The 23227-nt window shown below is 35.9% G+C and overlaps 1 protein-coding gene across 3 annotated transcripts in view; it reads left to right on the top strand.

Moving 5' to 3' along the window:
- The window catches only part of Srp54 (signal recognition particle 54), a 69549-nt gene that overhangs the window by 18997 nt on the left and 27325 nt on the right, over positions 1 to 23227 (top strand). For 2 of the 3 annotated variants that reach the window (XM_010633604.3, XM_010633605.3), the window contains exons 8-16: positions 2257 to 2407; positions 3742 to 3890; positions 4289 to 4389; positions 4902 to 4988; positions 9242 to 9315; positions 9521 to 9629; positions 12801 to 12971; positions 15973 to 16068; positions 17276 to 17488. In XM_010633604.3, the coding sequence (XP_010631906.1) occupies positions 2257 to 2407; positions 3742 to 3890; positions 4289 to 4389; positions 4902 to 4988; positions 9242 to 9315; positions 9521 to 9629; positions 12801 to 12971; positions 15973 to 16068; positions 17276 to 17367 (1030 nt within the window). In that variant the 3' untranslated portion in view covers positions 17368 to 17488. Of the gene's footprint in view, positions 1 to 2256; positions 2408 to 3741; positions 3891 to 4288; positions 4390 to 4901; positions 4989 to 9241; positions 9316 to 9520; positions 9630 to 12800; positions 12972 to 15972; positions 16069 to 17275; positions 17489 to 23227 lie in introns of those variants that run through there. The other variant, XM_033765132.1, reaches the window with a different exon arrangement.

Consider the following 23227-nt stretch of genomic DNA (forward strand, 5'->3'; position numbering starts at 1 on the left):
GAAAGCACTGTACCACTGAGCCACACCTCTAGTTCATATTTTCTTTTGAGATAGGGGCTTGCTAAGTTGCCTAGGCTAGCTTCTATTTATTTATTTATTTTTTGGTACTGGGGATTGAACGTGGGACCTCAGGCTTGCGAGGCAGGCAGCGGCACCACTGAGCTAAATCACCGGCCCATGCTAGCCCCAATTTAGAATCCTCCTGCCTCACCCTTCCAAACACTGTAGCTAGGATTATAGGCATGTGCCCCTGTTCCCAATTTGACTTTTGTTTAATCTTAACTTTTTAAACTTTCATGCTATCTGGTTATGTTTTAACATGTACTTTCTGAATATAATCCTTTCTGCAGCAAAAGAGAGGTATAATTAACATTATCTTTTATTACTTTAACATGCTGCTAACCCAGTCTGATGGATCAAAGTAGACATTGTGTAATTTATAACTTTGCCTATGTTTATCCTGTGTGATATGCTTTTCTGTTTCCTTCTGCCTCTTTATTCCTATTGTTTTCTTTTAAGACGTGTCTGAAGCATTCCACCATTGAACACAATTTGGGAACAGACTATGAAACTCTTCAGTATATCACATAAAAGCACATAATGTATCATCTTGAAACAGTTGCATTTGATCATCCTTAAATGATTTGTAGTCTCAAATTATCTCAGATTGAGATTCTGATCATTGCTATCCTTTACTCTGTATTATTGACCAGTGAAATTTCTATATGTGTTATAGTTCTCAGACAATTCAGTCTAGATAGAACTTGAGAAACTTCTTCTCATTTGGGATTTCCACTTTTTGATTGGCCAGAAGCTAGTGAATTTGGATGTTATGATGCACACCTGTAATCCCTGTAATTCTGGGAAGTTAAGCCAGGATGATTGCAAGTTCAAGCCCAGCCTGGGCAATTTAGCAACTTAGGGGGACCCTGTCTCAGAATAAAAAAAATGAGCTTGGGATATAGCTCGGTGGGAAGGCCCTGGGTTCAATCCCCAGTATTGTGAGGGGGAAAAAAACTCAAGTATGGTAACTTTCTTCATTTAACTCTTACAGGTAATTTTACTAAGTGCACTCCTACTTGATTTTTTTTTTTTGAGGGGGAGTGGTAGTGATACCAGGGGTTGAACTCAGGGCCTTCACACTAAGCTGTATTCCCAGTCTTTTTTTATTTTTTATTTTGAGACAGAGTCTCACTAAATTGCCCAAATGGGGCTCAAATTTGCAGTCTTCTCACTTCAGCCAGCCTCCTAGAGTGCTGGGATTACAAGTATGTACCATCATGTCTGGATCTTTTCTTAATTTAGGAGAAAAAATTTTTCTTAAAAATTATGTCTTAAATTGCTACCAATCAGAAGGATGCAAAGTAAAATATGATTTCATTTTTGATTTTCAAGTTGGTAAAGATTTTTGCTAGGGATTATTATTAAAAAGATTGTACATTAATACATTATTAAAAAGAATGGGATTAAACTTCTATGGAGGATGTTTTCCTTTTAAAAGCCAGAGGCCTAAGTGAATCATGTCATTAACCAGTATTCAACTTGTAAGAAATAAGACTTATGTATTATTCATGTTGGATATATTTTTTTAATGTGAAGAAATTGGAACAGCTTTAAGCATCCAACAGTAAGGCATTATCTTAATAAAATTTAGCCTACCCATGTAATAGCATACTGTATTACTTAAAAGTACTTTGAGTTATTTTTTGGTTAAGACAGTGACTCACTAGTTCAGGCTGGCCTTGAACTCTCATTATACTCAGGTCACCTTAAAAGTTACATTTTGTAGGAATATTTAATGATTTTATAGAGCAGTTACAAAAGAGTGTTAAATAGAAAAGCAGATATGAAACACTTTGTAGAGCTGAGTGTGTAGATTAGTGATAGAGTGTTTGTTTGCCTGGCATGGGCAAGGCTCTGAGTTTGATCCCCAGCACCACAAAAACAAACAAAAACTGCTTTGTAACATGAGTTCAATTATTAAAGGAGAAACGAGAAAAATTTTTAAGGAAAGAACTTGTTCGGAGAAGGCATACAACAGAGTCAACAGACTTTTGTAGTGGGACAGTTGGATAGTATGTCTTGATGTTCTAGGAATCGAGTTCTATATTTAGTACTTGTGAGACATTTTATTCTAAGTTGAAATTGTGATCATTTTGACTTTCAGAATAAAGATATAGACTGACAATTTCCAAATTAGTAGTATTTGGAAGTTTTGCTACTGTGGTTAGTAAATCATTTGTCCATGTTAAATAGCTATACAGAGATGGATCCTGTTATCATTGCTTCTGAAGGAGTGGAGAAATTCAAAAATGAAAATTTTGAAATTATTATTGTTGATACAAGTGGCCGCCACAAACAAGAAGACTCTTTGTTTGAAGAAATGCTTCAAGTTGCTAATGCTATAGTAAGTAGCTTTCCAAAATCATTAAAATGGTGTTCTTAATGATTTTGGTTAATTTAATTATAAAATCTGATTGATTTTATGGTCAATATAAATTACTTTTTGCCTATAAGGCAGATTGTAATTATTTTGTTTGTTTTGTGCACTGTATCTCTGTGTTAGAGACTTAATCTCATCAGTTTGGGCTCCAGAATAAAAAAAATAAATGTGACAAATTAAGAATTAAGCCTTTACAATAAGCATCAAGATATATCATGTATAGGTACAAATTCCCTATGGTGAATGTGATCATTATGCATACGTAAAGTGTACCAATAAACTTAATTTTTATTTATTTATTTTTTTTGTACCGAAGATCGAACTCCGGACTTTGCGTTTGCAAGGCAGGTGAGGCAGGTGGCGGAACCACTGAACTAAATCCCCAGCCTGAAATTTAATTATTATTTTTTTTTTAAAGAATTAAGTCTTGCTGGGCATGTGGCACACACCTATAATCCCAGCACTGGGGAGGGTGAGGCAGGAGGACTGCAGGCCAGCCTGGGCTACACAGTTCAAGGTCAGCCTGAACTACATAGCAAGACCTTGTCTCAAAAGAAAAAAAAAAGTCTTAACATCTGTTGAATTTTCTTTCTGTGAAGTTATTTGAATTCAGTTGGAAGCATAAATGAATTTTGAAAATTTTTCAAAATGAAGCACTTAAAAATACTTAAAAATTACTTAGTGTCTCTTTAAAATTGGTGAAAGTAACATGGGGAGTAGCAGTAGTTTACCATATATTAGGAAGTTATGTTTTGCCATTGAGATATTGGCAGTAATTCTTCGAGTAGTGGCTAGTGCTAATATTCTGTTTTAGTTAGACAATTATTTTGACCATGTTGAACAGATCTAAAGGAAATCACCTCAGCTTGTTTTACTCATTTTAGTGCTACTTTCTTCCAGTTTACTTTGTTCTGATTTGTTTTTGCTATTCCTCTGCCCAGAATGCTGTTCTTTCCTATCTTTGCATAACTCTTTCTTATCCAAACCTCAGGTCAAACATTGCCTCTCTACCTCCAGCAGGCATTTCCTGGACTGTGCTACTTAAAGATGCCTCTCATATCTTATCTGCCAATGTACCATGGGGACAGGGATGTTCTTTCATGTTCCTCTTTGCAGTGCTGGAAGGACAAAGATTTTCTTAGTTATCTGTCCTCAGGACCTATGTATTTAATTCATAGTACTCCCTCAACAAATACTTATTGATTGAATAATTGTATAGTAAATTTTCTATAGCTTCTAATGGTGAAATTTGCTAAAATCAATAAAAATATGTGTCCTTTTCTATTTAAACTTTCTAGCAACCTGATAACATTGTTTATGTGATGGATGCCTCCATCGGGCAGGCTTGTGAAGCCCAAGCTAAGGCTTTTAAAGATAAAGTAGATGTAGCCTCTGTAATAGTGACAAAACTTGATGGTCATGCAAAAGGAGGTGGCGCACTCAGTGCGTAAGTATCATTGATGTTCTTGTCCTATGTCTTGGGGTTATAGGATGTTTGTCTGGTTACGTGTGTGTCTGCTTAAGGGTTTCTTTCCTTTTTTTTCTTTTTTGGTACCGAGGATTGAACTCGGAACCTTGTGCTTTTGAGGCAAGGCAATGGAACCACTGATCTAAATCCCTTGCCCTACTTAGGAGTTTCTTGTTTATTTTTTAAAATATATTTCAGTAGTGGACCTAAGATGGCCTATAGAGGAAGTTTAAATAGAATTTTAAAGTCTCTATCATATAGTTCTGTTTGTAACTAGTGAAAACAAATTTGAGTTTTGTAGTACCTTTGTCTGTTTAGCTTTGAAAATTGGAACTTTTCTTTTTTGAGGTTATGTTATATTTTCTTTTTTTGTACAGAGTTGCTGCCACAAAAAGTCCTATTATTTTCATTGGTACAGGAGAACATATAGATGACTTCGAACCTTTCAAAACACAGCCATTCATCAGCAAACTTCTTGGTATGTACAGTGGTAGGAATATAGAAAAATCTCAGAGATTTTATGGATCTTTGGAACAGTTTAGGATTTTAATCATGTCCTAACTAATTTAAGAAAACCATTTCCTTCTATGGCTTATCTTCCTCACTTGCAAAATAGGGGTGGTATTTATCTGCTTTCTGTAGTATAGTTGTTAAAATGAGATATTAGATGTGAGTTTTTTGGAAAAAAAACTTTGGGCACAATATTAAAAAAGTGGTTGTACTAATAGCGGTGGTAACGATATTGACATTTTTATAATGTCTTTAAGGTATATAGTTAGTGGAGAATTTGGAGCTAAACCCTGGGCTGGAAGCCCTGCTTTGTTTCTTCTTTGCCAGCATTTAATCTCTATAACTTTAGTTTTCTCACCTGTAAAATGTGATAAGAATACCTAGACTATCTGCCTTGCAGTGCTGTTACATATGTGAATGTGTTTTGTATACGGTAAGCTGAGTTTACTATTGTTCACTTTTCCTTTTGGGGTCTTACAGGTATGGGTGACATTGAGGGACTGATCGATAAAGTCAACGAGTTGAAGTTGGATGACAATGAAGCTCTTATAGAGAAGTTGAAACATGGTATATGAGTAGCAAAAAAGCATTTGATCTCTGATGTCTTTCCTTGATTTCTTCCTGATAAAGCTACTATTAATTCATTCAAGTGATAATATGTATTATTAATCACTTCTTCGGATACTTATTGTTTTAGATGATTTCTGTGGAGATCATTTTCTTTCTCAGTCAACTGAACAGTTACAGAATCATTTTTATTTTCTTATAATCAGATAGCCTTAAGGTTAAAATTGAGGCTTTTTTTTGGATTCCTTAAAAGCAGGTGAAAAGTAAGTTAGAACACTTTTAATCTGACACACACATGTAAAGGAAATTTAATTAATTCCTTTTTTTTTTTTTTTTTGGTACCGGGGGTCAAACTCAGGACCTTGTACTTGCGAGGCAGGTGGTGGAACCACTGAGCTAAATCCCTGACCCTTGTAAAGGAATTTTAAAGGATAAAATTAAATGCACACATACTCTTTTTTTCACTCCACAGGGAAGACTACTCCTATAGAGACATATGTCACTTGATTAAGAGCCCAGTTCTTAAGTAGAGCATACCTCAATCTGTATCTTTATTTTTTAGCTATGTAACTTGTTCTAACCACTTAGCCTCAATTACTTCATTGTAAAAAGTAGATAATACTATTTTATATGATTGTGAGGATTACATTACCTGATGTATGTGAAATATCCAGCACATCATAAGCATTCAACATATATTATTATTGACCATTCCAGTTTTTCTCAAAGTGATCTTTTCTCTTAATTCTAGTGACTGAAGGGCTGGGGATTTAGCTCAGTAGTTCCACCACCTGCCTCTCTATAGTGGCTAAATACTGTTCTGCCATTTTGCTCCTTCTTGCTCTTTCTATCCTTGTTTGTTGTTTGTTTTTTGGTACAGGGGATCTAACTCAGGACCTTGCCCTTGCGAGGCAGGTGGCAGAACCACAGCTAAATCCCCAACCCTACTCTTTCTGTCTTGTACTCATGCCTCTTAAGTGTCTCCCCTCCCCTAGCTGGGATCATTCCCGGCCATATTTCTCTGGAGCTTCATATTTGTATGTGTACTTCTTGAATGTTCCATAAAAACCTCAAATTCTACTAAACCCTTCCCATCTAAAACCTCCCACCCCATTGTTATCATCAATAAATGTTAGCATCATTTGTCCTGTTGCCAGTCAGAAACCTGGATGTTGCTATTATTATCTCTTTCTGTCTGCCCACCTCTTTCTGAAGCAGTTAACTAATACTTGATATATCCATTCTATCCCCTTCTTTCCAGCTGCCTATGCTATTCAGTCTTTTAATAGATTTTCCATCTCCTTGTTTTCTTTTCCTTTGATTTATTTTTTATATTGCACCAAAAAGCACCTTTCAGAAATACAAATCTGATCCTGTTGCTGCCCTTATAAAAATGCTTCAAGGCCTGGGAATTTACCTCAGTGGTGTTCTGGTCTGCCTTGAAAGTGCAAGGTCCTAAGTTCGATCCCTGGTACAAAAAAAAAAAAAAAAGGTATAAAAATGCTTCATTGTCTTCCTCTTGTCCTTAAAATGTTTTTAAATGATCCTCCCATCTAGCCCATATCTTGCACGTCATGTCTTAGCACTGTTGTACTTAGCAGTTTACGTGTCAGGCTTGCTGAACTTCTTTCAGTTCCTTAAATGTACAGTTGCTGTCCCAGACCTAGGCCATTGCCTTTACTAGTCCCTCTGTCACCTGCTAGTATGGGCTTTTAGCTGCACATAAGATGAAAATTGTAAGATGGAAATCATACATGGGCCAATTTCAAGGCTAAAGTAAAATTAAAGTTCATCATAGGGAAGAAACGGACAGCAGAGATGGCTGGCTACTCCATTGACAGCTGTCCTACAAAGTTATAGAGCCTAAAGGAAGCATTTTACTTTTATGGGGTCTTAAAGGAATATTGTTAGTTATTCATGAATTTTTAAAAAGGCAGCAGGGATTCTGGCTAGGGTCTCCTCCAGTTTGTTGCTACATTCTGGTTGTTTATCTTAGGGAGTGTTGTGGATTGCTCATTTGATTAAACATTGGCATTCCTTTTTAAAGGAGTGTGGCAGCTCATTTCTTTGTGTAACCTCTGGCTTTCATTCTCCTTCCTGTGACCCAAAAGTACAGCTGCCTATTTGTTTCCTAACAGGCAGCTACTGTAAAGTCTGTTAGTTGTCAGCCTCACCTTTATGCCTAGTAGACACATTCCTCTTTTACCGGCCTCTACTCTCTCCCCTGGCTGTGCTTGCTAACGCATATTCATACTTCAACTCACTCCTTAAATGACCTTTATCAGGAACATTTGATTTGATTTGATAAGTTAGAACCCTCTGATTTGAAATTACAGGTGTGAGACACTATTCTTGAATGCCTTTTCTATTTTTAAACTTCATTTGAGATCTCAGTAGCACAGTACTTACCTAGCATTCACAGACCCTTCAGTATCAGTTCAATCTTCAGTATCAATCAATAAAACATAAATAATACATACATATATGCTTACATAAATACATCATACTTAGATAAATGAAATAAACTTTCTTCACTTGAATTTTGTAGCAGTGGATTGCCTACATTATCATAACTCTGGGCTTCTGTGATCACTGTATAAGAGCCAAATGGATATTTTTAGCTTTAACCTGGTCTTCCTTTTGGACAATATAAGGAATTGTACCTAGGACATTTATAATGTGCTACATCTCCAGCCATTTAAAATTTTTTTATTTTTGGTACGGGGGATTGAATTCAGGACCTTGTGGTTGTGAGGCAGGCATGGTGTTACTGAGCTAAATCCTGGCCGCCTTTTTTGAGACTGAGTCTTGCTAGTTGCTGAATTGCCCAGCCTGGGCTTGAACTTGCGATCTTCCTGCCTCAGGCTCCCATAGAATTGGGCCACTATTCCTAGCTTCTCTTTACTTTTTAATTCTGCATTTCTAGCTGCCTGCTATAATATTTCCTCTAAGTATGCTGCTGTGCTTTGAAATATTGTGCCTCAAATCCTGAATACCTGAATCTATCTTTGTTCTTTGCTTTGTCCTTTTCTCTTTTTTTTAAAATTGAAGTTAATTTACATATAGTGAAATACTCAAATCCTAAAGAAATCATTCCATTTTTTTCAGACACAGTAACAGACACATCCCATTAAGTAATAGAATATTTCCTTTACTCTAGAAAGTTTGCTTGTTTCTCATCCCAATACTACTTCATGTCTTAAAATTTTAGAATATGTCCCTTTTTTCCCAGGCTGTTTTTTGATTCAGCATAATTTATTTGTTTTGAGACAAAGTCTTACTGGGTAGTCCAGAACAGCCTTGAACTTGCTAAGTAGCGCAGTCTGGCTTTGAACTCTGAATCCTCTTGCCTCAGCTTTCTGAGTGCTAGGATTATAAGAGCACACAACCAGGCCCAGCACAAACTTTTTTTTTTTGGAACTGGGGATTGAACTCGGGTCCTTGTGCTTGCAAGGCAGACAGCAGAACCACTGAGCTAAATCCCCAGCCCCTTTTCTGATAAGTCATTCATGTAGTTGCAATATGGCTATTGTTCTTTTTATTTCAGTGTGGTATTTCACTCACTATCCATTTTCCTATTAGGGATGACTAAGCTATTTAAGAAACTTCAAATGGTACTGTGAAATGATTTTACTATTTTATATTTTCACCAGAAATATGTGGGAGTTGTATTTGTTCCATATCCACTTTAACTTTTAGTGTTGTCTAGCTTTGCATTCTAGTCATCCTTGTAGGTATAGTGTGCCTTGTTTTCCAGTGTCCTATTATTTGTATGTATCCATCTTCTCAGATAGGATGTAAGTTGATCTGAGGTAGAATCTTGTGCCTCTAGCTCAGTGGTTCCGCTGCCTGCCTCGAAAGTGCAAGGACCTGAGTTTGGCCACAGTACCTCCCCCAAAAAAGATAAATCCGTACTGTTAGCCAGGTGCAGTGGTGTACGCTAGTAATTCCAGCATTCAGGAGGCTAAGGTAGGAGAATCGCTGTGAGTTCAAGACCAGCCTGGGATACATAGTGAGTTCCAGGTCAGTCTCAATTACATAGTGAGACCCTGTCTCAAAAAAAAAAAAAAAAAAGAATCTGTGCCTCTGTGTTCCTTGCAGTTGTCATCATACACTATCTGTTCAGTGAGTATCTAGTCCTGGGATATTTATAAGTATGCTTCAAGATGAGTCCATGAGAAGGCAAGAGTTAGTTCTGTTGAAAGAAAATGTACATTCTCTAATGTGTCTAAATTATTTATATTGTATTGCAGGTCAATTTACATTGAGAGACATGTATGAACAATTTCAAAATATCATGAAAATGGGCCCCTTCAGTCAGATCTTGGTTAGTTTTCCTTAAAAATTACTTTATACTTTCTTATTTGTTTGTTTTCTGTTAAAATTTCTAAGAACAGATGCACTTACTGTAATTATCTGGGTAAAAATTGATCTTTCAAGAGTTAGTGTCATCAGTAATACCAGTATTAATTGTGTGCATCTGAACAATTAGTCTTCAGCTATTAACGACTTTATGTTTAAATTTGTGTTAGGGAATGATCCCTGGCTTTGGAACAGATTTTATGAGCAAAGGAAATGAACAGGAGTCAATGGCAAGACTAAAGAAATTAATGACCATAATGGATAGTATGAATGACCAAGGTAAGATGGCAGATGACTTGACTCAGGGACAATGTTCTAAATATCAGCAAGTTGAGATTTCACTGTTTTATTGACAAGAAGGGGGAAATTTAGACTTAAGTGATAGTAACTCTTAATTTCATAGTTATAACCCTTTGAGTAAGAAATGTCAAGTTACTCTAAACTAGTGCCTATCTAGGAGACATGGTGGCTTTCAAGTATTTGAAAACCTCATTTTTTTTTTCTCTCATTGAGTTTATTGGTACATTTTAGGTATACAGTACAGTTACATTCATCATTGGGATCTTGTACCTTTACATGATAGGTCTTGGTTCTCATTTTTTCCCCGTATCCCTGCCTTCCCTTCACCCCCTCCTCCCTTCCCTATTTGCAAATACTTTATTTCCATTTTTTCATTTTCTTATTTTTTTTCCTTTTCCCTTATTCCCTTTCCCCTACCATTCCCATTTCCCCTACACCTTTATCCCTTTTCTTCCTATTTCACATTATCAAATATATCATTATGATCTTATGTATCATTATAGTTTTTCACACTAGAGAAACTATTCGGTATTTATACATGTGTGACTTATTTCTTTCACTTAGGAGTATATTCTCAATATGTATCCATTTTCCTATGAATGAGTCTAGTTTCTCATTCTTTATTGGCTGAGTAGTATTCCATTTTATAGAAAAACTACATCTTCTTTATCCCAATTGATGGGCAGATGGGCTGTTTCCAAGATTTAGCTATTACAAACTGTGCCGCTATAAACATAGGTGTGCATATATCACTGTGATATGATTCTTTTAATTCTTTTGGAAAGATACCCAGCAGAGGGATGGCTGGGTCAAATGGAACCTCTAGTCCCAGCTCTTTGAGGTATCTCCATATTTATTTGCATAGTGATTGCACCAGTCTGCACTCCCACCAACAATGGAGAAGGGCTCCTTTCTCCCCACAACCCTGCCAACATTTGTTATTTGTTGATTTCTTGATAGCAGCCATTCTTTGTGGGGTAGGTGAAATCTCAGTGTTGTTTTCATCTGCATCTCTTGAATGACCAGTGATATGGAACATTTTTTCATTTATTTACTTGCTGCTTTTCCTTCTTTTCTGAGAAATGTCTGTTCATTTCAGATGCCCATTTTTTTAATTGGGTCTTTATATTGGGGGGGCTGTTTTTTTGAGTTCTTCATATATTCTAGATACTAGTCCTTTGTCTGAGGAGCAGCTGGTAAAAATTTTTTCCACATTGTGGGTTGATGGTTTCTTTTGCAGTGCAGAAGCTTCTTAATGAGATCCCAGTTGTTGATTCTTTCTGCTAGTTCCTGTGCTACTGAGGATTTGTTCATAAAGTCTTTTTCTATGCCATTGTCTTCAAAAGTTCTGCCTAACTTATCTTCCAGCAAATTTAGTGACTCTTTTTTAAAATTTAGGTCTTTAATCCACTTGGATTTTAGTTTATTGCCTGGTGAAAGATAAGGGTCTAGTTTTAATCTTTGGCAGGTTGAAATCCAGTTTTTTCAACACCATTTATTAAAGAGGCTATCTTGACTCCAGTGAGGATGATTGGCTTCTTTGTCAAAGATGAGGTAGCTGAATACATCTGGAGTTGTTTTTGTGTCTTCCAATCTGTTCTAGTGGTCTGTTTGCCAGTACCATGCTGCTTTTATCACAGTGGCTTTGTTGTATAGTTACAAATTGGGAATTGTTATACCCGCTGCCATGTCTGTGTTGCCTACTATTTTTTTTTAATGACAGGAAGGACATACAAAACAATATAGAATATATGTACAAACCAATATATAAGTGCCACAAACACATTTCAATTTACTTTTCTTTTTGGTACCAGTGATCGAACTCAAGACCTTGAGCTTGCAAGGGAGGCATGGCCCAATTAATAATCACTTGAATAAATTTAAAAAATATATATATATATGTATATATTTTGTACTGGGGATCAAACTCAGGACCTTGCGCTTGCGAGGCAGTTGCAGTCACATTTCAGTTTAGTACATGAAGAGAATTTCTACAATTACAGATACAACAAAACAGTAAAGACTGCCTTATTTACATAGTGGGTCATCTCTCCTGGAGATATTAGACTGGAAGTAGCTAACCACTTATTGGGGAATATTATAAACTAGAAAGAATACAGAGATAATAGAAATTTTGACTACAGTCCATCCTATTCCTGAGATTGTATGTAACTAAAGCCAGAAGAAAAGGTCCACATATTCTTAGTGATCAAATAACTGGAGGGAATTAACTGGTTGGTTTTGTTGTCATTGTGGTTTTGAGACAGTCTTGCTGTGTAGCCCAGGCTGGTATCAAGCTTCCAGTCCTCCTGCCTTTTTTTCCTGAATGTTGGGATTATAGGAAATCACTACCACGTTTAACTTTTTTTGGTGGTGGTGGTACTGTGATTAAATTTAGGGCCTTCCCTTCGGGTTACATCCCTAATCCTTTTTATATATTTTTATTTTGAGACAGTATCTCAAGCTGCTATGTTTCCCTCACTGGGCTTGATCTTGTGATCCTCCTGCCCCAGCTTCCCAGAGTGCTGGGATTATAGGCATATGCCCCCATGCCTAGCTTTTAACTTATTTTTTTAATATGCTACAGAAATGATTAAAATACTACCAGTAATTATTTGATGTTCGGAAATATAATTTTTCTGTTCATTATAGATAAAAGCTTCCTGCTAAATACTTATGTAGCCTAAGTTAAGATTTAAAGATTAATAGTTATCTTAGGATAGAATTAAGGTGAGCAGCTCTGTTCTTTTTTGAAATATATCATGTACCTGTAGTGTGTAAAGGGTACAGAAAGGTTGAATATTTGAGATATGGAAATGGTGGACAAGGGGTTCAAAAATTTTCAGAATGTTCTGCTTAAACTGTAAGTAAGGTACATATGCATTTATTGTATAATTTTTTAGAACTTATAAAATATTCTTTTGAATATATTCCTTGTTTAATATTTTAAAACCAGAAGCAAACATGACAAGTGATAGATAACATTTGTTAAATCTGCATGGTGGTTTGACCATTTGTTACATCTGTTTTTCTGTATGTGAGAAACAGCTGTTTAGCTCTATGAAGTAATATATTGCCCATTTGTGTGTAACTGTTTTAATGGTGAATAATAATTGTGTGTAAGTGAAAGTAACTGATGGTCACCCTCAGAGCTGGACAGTACAGATGGTGCCAAGGTTTTTAGTAAGCAACCAGGAAGAATCCAAAGAGTAGCCCGAGGATCAGGTGTGTCAACAAGAGATGTTCAAGAACTTTTGACGCAATATACCAAGTTTGCACAGATGGTAAAAAAGATGGGAGGTATCAAAGGACTTTTCAAAGGTAAGAAAAGTAAGCTCATCATTAACAAAATAAAAAGAAATTCAGAAACTAAATATAAATATCGAGGAATGCTACCATTACTGGAAAAACACACTTCTGAATTGTATATTATATTCAAATACTGTCAAGACTTAAAATGTGATTTGTAATGTAATTTAACTATTTTCAGATTCAAGATAATATTGAAGAGAAAAGTTACTGTTATGAACATGTAATACATATTGTAGAAAATTTAGAGACTATAAGAAAGTTTAAGCAAACATTAAAATAGAAATTACCTTTACTCTCAGAGAATCCCATGGACCCTATTACAAGTAATGGTTGATATATCTACAGCTTTCTTCTGATATGTCATGTTTACTGTTACATATGGCCAGATTACTGTCAAAATGTAGTATCTAATCGCCACTGCCAGTGTCCCAGTTTTGTGCGTGCCTCTGTTCCGTGTGATGCCTCTTGTTGGATATTTGAGTGATTCATCTGTTTCTGTGTCCATTTCAGTTTCTGGGCAGGTCTATACAGCCAGTGATTTTTGTCTGTTTTGATCAGGAATAGTAGATGCTGACTAAATTTTCTACTTTTAAGTTAACGGTCAAATTTTTTTTTCAATATGCATTTTTTTATGTTACTACATAACCTTCACATTTGTACACTTACTGTTTTGAGTTTCCTATATGAATCACTTCCTCAGTGTGCTTGTCCAGTCGCTCTTTTTTCCTTATTGCTATATAACAATTTTGAAGTCCTTGGTTTACGCCTGCAAGTATTTTTTTTAATTTTTTTATTTGCCTTTTACTTATATTTCTGTTGTCCGATGAACAGAAATTTCAGTTTAGAGTTGGAGGTATAGGTCTAGAAGCATGCCTGCTGGGCATGTATCAGTACATGGGTTCCGTTCCCAGCACTGTACCACCCCAAATTGCTATTTTAATGTAGCCAAGCCAATTATCTTCTCTCCTGGTTTCTGTTGTGCTCATGATACCACAGTAGTAACCTAGATTTTCTTGTACTTGTTTTTGGTTTTGTTTATTTTGTGGTGTTGAGAGCCAGTCCAAGTACTTGGGCCATGGTAGGCAAGTGCTTCATTGCTAAGCTGTATTCTCAGCAGAGTTTTATTTTTTTGTTTGACTTTTTAAAAAATCCTGCTGGAATTTATTTTGCTGTGTATTATATAAGATAAAAAGGGAAATTTGTTTTTTTAGAGTTTATTAGCTATTTCCTTATTTTCTGAATGAATTTGTTACTTTTAAAAATACTGATTTTTAGGCAAGCTCCAAAAATAGCTTCTAAAAAGAATGAGTATTTGCAGATATTTTAAATTGTTTTTGTTTCTGACAGTTTCCTTATTTTTCTTGCTTGCTGTTCCTTGTTTCTTTTGTGACAAGAGAGGGCAGCTAGAAAAATGTTTAAAATTTTGTAATTCCCAACATTTCATGCTATTTCATATAGTGATTAATAAACACCCTATGTCAGCTTAATAGTTTTCTCAGTTGACCTTGACAATTCTTGATAGAACTATTGTAGATCCTCCAGAGGTTATCTAAACATTGATTTCTCCCTATAGGCCCAACCAAGATGAAAGGGGAGGTGAATGTACACCCACCTTCATCACATCAAGTCCTAAATTCTTAGAACAAGATCACCAACAGAGAGGGATTCACACCTTCTACTTTTTTTTTTGTTTTGTTTTGTTTTTTGAGACAGAGTCTCACTATGTAGTTGAGACTGACCTGGAACTCACTATGTAGCCCAGGCTGGTCTCGAACTCATAGTGACCCTCCTGCCTCAGCTTCCCAAGTGCTGGGATTACAGGCATGCACCACCACACTCGGTCCTTCTACATTATTAATCATAAATTTTTCATAGACTTTTACATGCTTTATGAAATCACGTCTTCTCTGATATTCATAGTCATGATTTACATAATTTATACAGATTAGCCATCTGTGATTTAGAGAATTGGGCAGCTTTGGGTTTTCATTTTTATTAAATGCCCTTAAGAAGTACCATAATGTTCCTTTGGAATAAATTTTTTTGCTGAAGCAATTCTGCTTATTCATTGTTGTTACATTGATGATATTTTTTGCTTCCTGTCTCTTAAGAATATAGCTGTTCTCCAAAAGATGCTTTTACCTGTTCTGTCTCTGAGTCCCTTTTTTTCCATTGGCTGCCTTTGTTTTGAGACAAGGTCTTACTGTTTAAGCCTCAGCTGGCCTGGAACTCATGCTAATCCTCCCAAGTGCTGGAATTGCAGCCATGTGCCGCCATCCCTCATGCCTTTTTTTTTTACTGTTGAATTTTGACTAAGTCTATGGGTATGGCTTGGCAAAGTAAACTAGATTATTTGTCATTCTATTCCTTAAGATTTTTTTTTTTTTTTTTTGTACCAGGGATCAAACTTGGGTCCTTGTGAGGTTCCTTAAACTTTTATTATTTTAAAAACACATATAAGGGCCAAGGATTTAGCTCAGTGGCGCCACGCCTGCCTTGCAAGCACAAGGTGCTGAATTTGATCCCTGGTACCAAAAACCAAAAAACAGTGCCCTAAAAACACATATGTGTACTTTCTCTCAGAGTCATTCCTCATGTTCATTTACCAACCAGCTGGTGTCTCCCAGTTAACCCCAATCTATAAACTCAACTTTTGTTCAGACCCCCTCATACCATTATTAAGCAGTTGTTATTGTAGCTTCATGTTGATAACCACTCTCTACAGTTTTGATTGTAGTGGCTCATTCAAAAGTGTAACTAAGAGTATTAGGAAAACATCATAGGTTTAGGAAAATCCTTTAACTGTTTCTAGAATTTCACTTGTTCTTTCTCAAAAAAGGTATGTAATTGGGATAAAGATACATAGCAACTGTGTAGAAATATGAATAATTGTGTTAGAGTGATGCGATTATAGGCAAAAATCTTTGTCTTTACTCAGTTTATCGAACCCTCTAATACTCTGATACTCCAGTTCAGTTACATACATTTCATAACTCTTTGTTTTGTTCAGGTGGTGACATGTCTAAGAATGTGAGCCAGTCACAGATGGCAAAATTGAATCAACAGATGGCCAAAATGATGGATCCAAGAGTTCTTCATCACATGGGTAAATACAGAGTTGCTTGCCAGTTGCTAACATACAATTTAACTGATAAAGATTGAGTTTTAGTGATTGTCAGGTATTTCAGGTATCTTCTGAAAATCTTTTCAGAAGATACATAATTTGAGGGAAATGACCACCTGATCCTAAGTTGAATAATTAATAGCACTAGATGAATTGAAGTTTTATTTACTCTTCTATTGCTATCTGTGTGATTTTTGAGCAAGATATTTATTCATCTGTTAACACTTTTATCATATTTTGATACTGGATATGTGCAGTGACTTTGAAATTATATAGGGAAGTTGAACCCAAATTCCACTTTTATTGATGTAACTTTGAAAAATCCCTTAAACTTTTGGAACATCACTTTCCCCTTTTGAGAAATCACAAATAACATCTCATCGTAAATCATGACAATGAAATGAGCTAATATACATGAAAGCATACTATGCTGAGCATATAGTAGATGTTTAATAAATCATAACTTTTTATGTATCTTAATTTTGTTTACAAGAAGACTCTCAGTCTTGCCAGAAAAACTTGTTTTTTTTTCCTTGGTGCCAGGGATTAAACTAAGGACCTTGGGCTTGCCAGACTGGTGTGGTGCCACTGAGCTAAATCTCGAGCCCCAGAAAATGTTTTTTATTTAGATGTATTGACTGACAGGTGCTATTCTAAGATCTTTTCATATTTTCTCTAAATAACCTGATGCAGTAGGTTATTCATTCTTTTTCTTTTTTTTATTTTTTATTTTTGGTATGGGGATCAAACTCAAGCCCTTGCGCTTACAAGGCAGGTGGTGGAACCTCTGAGCCAAATAAATCTCTGGCCTCATTCTTTTTTTATACATGAGGATACTGATAATAACATAGACTTTTAAGCTGGATGTGGTAGCACATGCCTGTAATCCCATCATTTGGGAGGCTGAGGCAGAGGCAGGAGGATCACTTCAAATTTGAGGCTAGTCTGGGTTACATAGTGAGTTCAAGGCCGTCCTGAACTACACAGTGAGACCCTGTCTTAAAAAAAAAAAAAAATCAACAACACAAAACACCCCTACAAATTTTTACTTGTTAAGTTCTTTAGGGCTAATGACTAACTTGCAGTCAGAACACAGTGTCTTTTAGAAGCTGAATACATGGTAGGTAAAAGTAACAGATCTTTCAAGTTCTGCTCAATAATTACTTGTCTGTCTTTGCTTTTACTCTAGGTGGTATGGCAGGACTTCAGTCAATGATGAGGCAGTTTCAACAGGGTGCTGCTGGTAATATGAAAGGCATGATGGGATTCAATAACATGTAAAGACAATGCCTTAATATAAACTGACGTGGTTGGTTACATTATTTGCTGAGACCTCAGAGAATTTTCTTCCTTTTTGCAAATGAGGAAAAAAGTATTTTTCTTGCCTGTCTTGACTTTTTTTCCCCTTTCCCTTTGTTTTCCCTTTCTTCCTTCTCTTCCTCTTGCTAAAAGGAAGAAAAATCGTTTTTTGTGGAAATCATTCTACTTTTGTTTTAAATTTTTCTCTATTAGTTTTCACCATTGAAATATTTCTTGAATTAAACAGTTCATGATGTAAAATTTTAGTACTTAAAGGTATTTTTAATTGTTTCAAAGGCCAAGCATTATATTTGTAAACAGTCCTGGTCAGTAAATTACATGATGTATCAATAAAAGTGCTGTAAAATAAACTTCAAAGTGGTTATAAGTTAAGGGATTGTTAACTTTCTTTATATTTTAAAATGATCAGTGAATCAACACAGAAAAAAGAGGAACCAATAGGTATGTGCCATGTAATTATGCCTCGAAGCTGAGTATGGTAGTCGAGCCTGTAATTCCAGCACTGGGAGGCTGAGGTAGGAGGATCACAAGTTCAAGCCTAGCTTGGGCAATTGTGACAAAATAAGACTTTGTCTAAATAAATAACTGGAGATATAGCTTAGTGCAAAGACCTTGAGTTCAGTCCCCAGCACTGTAAAAACAGACAGATACACAAAAACAATACCTGGAAATACATCTTTTTTTTTGGTACCAGGGACTGAACTCGGGTCCTTGCGCTTGCAAGGCAGGCCATCAAACCGCTGAGCTAAATCCCCGGCCCTGGAAATACATCTTTAATGGAAAGTATGGTAGAAGAATTTAATCAAGAGTATTAGGAATGTTTATTTATCTTAGAATACTTAATTTTCCTATAGAAAATCTTAGCTCTGTCATTTAAATTAAAGTCAAGAATTTGGTAAGTTTATAATGCACGATGATTTTGTATACAGCCTGGATTTTTAACCTCTTTTGAAACCGTAATGACTATTTTTTTAAAGTTGTTTCTTATATACTAAAAACCTACTAGAAGAAATTGATAGGGAAGGGTGAAGGGAGGGCAGGGGTATGGGGGGTAAAAAAGAACCAAGATATATCATGAAAAGGTACAAGATCTCAATGATAAATGTAACTGTATTGTTTGCTTTAAATGTGCCAATAAACTTAATGGAAAAAAAATTTTTTCTACTCTTAAAAAAAAATTGATATATTCTGATAATTGCTAATGTATGGACTTCCTATTGTGACAGTAAAGGGAAATAATCAGGCCATTACTATAACATATTAACAGTAAATTGGGCATGGTGGCACATGTCTGCACTATGGGAGGCTGAGACCTGAGGATCACAAGTTCAAGGCCAGCCTGGGCAGTGGTGACTTAGCAAGACCTAGACTCATAATAAAATAGAATAAAAAGGCTGGGAAGTAGCTCAGTTAAAGGCTGGGTTCAAACCCAAGTGTTGCCACAAAAGAGCCTGCAACAAGTTTAATTTGGTTATTGATTACCTTGGATTGCTGCACAGTTCATTTAAATGTTTTTAAGGGGAAGAGCTCACTAAGTTGCCTAAGCTGGCCCACAACTCCCAAGCTTAAGTGACTCTTTTACCTTATCCTACTGAGTACTTGGGCTTACAGGTACACACCACTGTGCTAGTCTAGAATTATGCCTTTTTTTAAATGATGGGATTAATTGAAAATACTAGAATGATTACTATGTCTATGACATGAAGATAATAGTTGCTGTGTTAAAAATGTATTTTGACCTAGGATGAACTGATTGCTACGAAAGATTGATTTACAGGAAGAAAAAGAGCTTTTTTTCTCTTCTTGTGGGTTCTGGGGATTAAACCCATGGCCTTCGCACTGAGCTACATCCCCATCCCTTTTTATAATTTTTGGAGACAGAGTTTTGTTAAGTTACTAAATTTCCCAGGTTTGGCTTGAGCATGCAACCCTTCTCCTTCAGTCACCAGGCTTCTGTGATTACTGGCATGTACCACCATGCCCAACTTGTACTGAGTTTCTATGATCCAGGTGTCTTAAAAAGGTCTTATACGCCAAAGTATCTTTTAAAAAAATTACATACAAATGATTTTCTTGTTTACTTGGGCAAAGATTTTATATTCCACAATTTTTTTTTTTTTGGCCAGCTAAAGACTAAAGTATCCCTACAGAATGTTGCATTGAGGTAAAAATTACATATTTTGTATTCTGTGGAAATGTCATAGCAAGATCTAGCTACTGAAATTTGACAATACAGAAATTATTGTCCTCCGTCTTACTTCCTAATGAAACTGATGCATACTACCTTTTCTGATTTGTTCATTTTTGTGATTTCTGTTCTTGGAGTTTCAATTTTGAATTTTGACCAGAAAGAGAAATTAGAGCCTTCTGACCATAATGACCTAAATGACTTCAGCATAGATATTTCTCTCTTTCTTTTTTTTTGGTATTGAGAATTGAACTCAGGGCCTTGTGCTTGCCAGGTGGCTCTGTGCCACTGAGCTACATCCCTGGCCCTCATCATAGATATTAATATTTTTATGTCTAATGCAAATTTATTTTTAAGAAGCATTGGCAAAGGACACCTAAAGGTCTAGGATACCTAGTTCAGCTTCCATTTCTCTTTCCTTTTCTGTTAATTTGGACAAGTTTCCCTTTATTTTTCATTATTTCAAAATTGCTTTTTGGCTTTTTTAAAAATCTGATACCATCCTCATTTAGGCCACTAGCTAGTTGTAATATTGTGCAATACTGAATTCTTTTATTATATTACCTGACTGTATGCAAACATAAACCTAAGTATAGCTTCCTTAAATTTACTGTGCTTATATGATGATAAGATAAAAACAGTTAGAAATTAAATAGTAACAAATTATGAAACCAAGAAAGGGAAGATTGACAATTTAAATGTGATGTGAATGTTTTCCTGAAAACATCTATAAAAGTGTTTTTTGCAATTTTATGGAGAAAATTTTTGTAAAAAATTAAGTACTTTTTATCATGTGTTAAGTGTGTCACATAAACCATTATTCCATTCAAGTGAATATGCGATAATGTGAGATAAAGTCCTAGATTCTGATATGCAATAAAATTGTACTAACCTTGAATAGAATTATAGTGTCACATAACTCAAAAGAAATGGTTCAAGGAATATTGATAGATGACAGTAAAACCAGTAAATTTATTGGGATTAAAATTCTACATTATGTATTTTAATGTAAAAGTAAAATAATAGTACTGTATTAATACCTTTTTAGCATATTTAAGAAATTTTAAAAGTAGACCACAATATAAATAAATTCAAATTAATTTTTAAATAGCGCTAGTGCATACAAAACATTTCATTAAAAGACGCAACAAGCCAGGTGTGGTGGCGCACGCCTGTAATCCCAGCACTCAGGAGGCTGAGGCAGGAGGATTGCTGTGAGTTCGAGACCAGCCTGGACTACATAGTGAGTTCCAGGTCAGTCTCAACTACATAGTGAGACCCTGTCTCAACCCCCCCAACAAAAAAGACGCATCAAAGCATTTAAAGTAAAAATGTGAAAGAGTTTAACTTGATATTTATATGGTGAAAGGAAGTATTTTACTATTTGAATACAAAAGCAGCCAGTAATTTGAATGAGCTCTAATAAAAACTATATAGCAGAAATGATGGTTAAATAACAGCTAAGTGTAGGTAGGCATGGTGGCGCATGCCTGTAATCCTAGCGCCTGGGAGGCTGAGGAAGGAGGACCACCAAGAGTTTGAGGCCACCCTTGGCTACATAATAAATTTTAGGCCAGTCTGGAATATATAGTGAGACCCTATCTCAAAAAACAAAACGGGGCTGGGGATATTGCTCAGTGATGCCACGTGTGTCTCAAAAGCACAAGGTCCTGAGTTGATCCTGGTACACCTAGCCTTTGAGTGCTGGCATTACAGGTGTGTACCACCAAGCTCAGCTGCTGCTGCTGCTGCTTTTTGTTTTTAAACAGGGCCTTGCTATGTTCTCTGCTGGCTTTGAATTCTTAGGTTCTAGTGATACTCAGCCTGAACAGCTGGGACTGTATAGGTGTCCCATCGTGCCAGGCACTGCTTAGATTTGAGTCCTGGCTCTACTGCTTGCCACCTGTGCCCTTGTGCAAAGTTACTCTGTCTCTGAACCTTTGTTTCCTCATCTCTATGCTGTTGGTAGTGCCTCAGAGTTTCTGTGAGGGAGAAGGGGTAAAATAGGAAAGCCCTTAGCTCAGTTCCTGCATATTGGGTTCCATATGTGAAGTCACTACAGTCTCTTAGAAATTTATTTTTCTTTATGCTTAAATCAATAAGACATTTTAATTTTCATCATCGTATATTTTTCTTGTGCTTGATTTTGTGTTTTGTTGTACTGGGGGTTGAACTCAGGTCCTTGCACTTGCCAGGCAGGCAGCAGCACTGAGCTACATCCCTGGCCCTTTTTGCCTTTCTAGGATAGAATCTTGTTGTGCTGCTCATGCTGGCCTCAGCCTCCTGAGTAGCTGAGATTACAGGCGTGGGCAACTTTATGCAGCTCATGTGCATCATTTTTGATGAAAATATATCCTTAAAAATAAAGAGCATAAAAAAATTATCAAAACCTAAAAACTGTGTTAAATGTTTACAGAAGACCATGAAGGATTCTTACTACATAATGTGTAGACCGTGTGTCTATGAACTTGAAGTGTGCACAGAATGGGGAAAGAAAGAAGACATTGTTATTCCATTGTAAAGAACCAGAAAAGACAGAAAATATTGAAAATAATCAAAGATCCAACGATAGAAGAAGGTGCAAAAGGAATGAAAAAAGTGATGATGACTTAGGTTTGGTTTTGTTTTGTTTTATTGTTTTTTTGAGACAGGGTCTCAGTATGTAGTTGAGACTGACCTGGAACTCACTATGTAGCTCAGGCTGGTCTTGAACTCACAGCGATCCTCCTGCCTCAGCCTACCGAGTGCTGGGATTACAGGCATGCACCACCACGCCCAGCTTAGATTTTAATATTGATTTAGATGGCACATGATAAGTGGATTAATTTGTTTAATTACATTATTAAAAGTAATTAAAAATCTAGGAATGTGAAATTTTGATCACCTTTTGCTTTTGATAATGTCACAAAAAATACTGTGAAGTCCCACTAAAGAAATCAGAAAAAGCTATAGAAAATAGGAAAAAGACATATGAACAATACAAATTAGGCATGATATTTACAGAATTGTAAAATTTTCACCCAGAGTTGTCTTGAGAAAAATATTGAAGCTGCATATACTAGAATACCTGCCAAAAAGCAAATAAAATAGGGGTGTCATACTGCAGTTCATGGGAATTACTTAGAAGAACATATTACCTAATACCAAACTTAGATTCAGAATTGGTGCTTGTATAAGAACTATCTGGGCCAGACATGGTGGTGATGCATGCTTATAATCCCAGCACTCAGAAGGCTGAGGCAGGAGGATCATTGCAAGTTCAAGGGCAGCCTGGACTACATAGTCCAAGGTGAGCCTAAACTACACAGCAAGACCCTGTCTCAAAAATAAATAAAACAACCTATCTAATGTAAAACTAAAAGACAGTATTATAGTTAGGCTTAAAAAAGTAGTCAATAGAAAGTAACCTTTTTTTTTTTTTCTTTTGGCACCAGGGAACCACTGAACTAAATCCCCTAGGAAGCACCTTTTGATGACTGATTTTCAGTGAAAAAGGTCCACTTAGCCAGGCCCCTGACTTATGTTTACTTATTACAAAGCAAAAAGTTTATTCTTTAAAAATAATGTTTATCAAGTACAGCAATTTTTGATTTCAAATTTTTCCCCTTGTGAAATACACACCCCAAAATGCAT

The sequence above is a fragment of the Fukomys damarensis genome, unplaced genomic scaffold (assembly GCF_012274545.1).
Source record: "Fukomys damarensis isolate Sample0158 unplaced genomic scaffold, DMR_v1.0_HiC HiC_scaffold_17, whole genome shotgun sequence".
In the NCBI taxonomy this organism is placed as follows: Eukaryota; Metazoa; Chordata; class Mammalia; order Rodentia; family Bathyergidae; genus Fukomys; species Fukomys damarensis.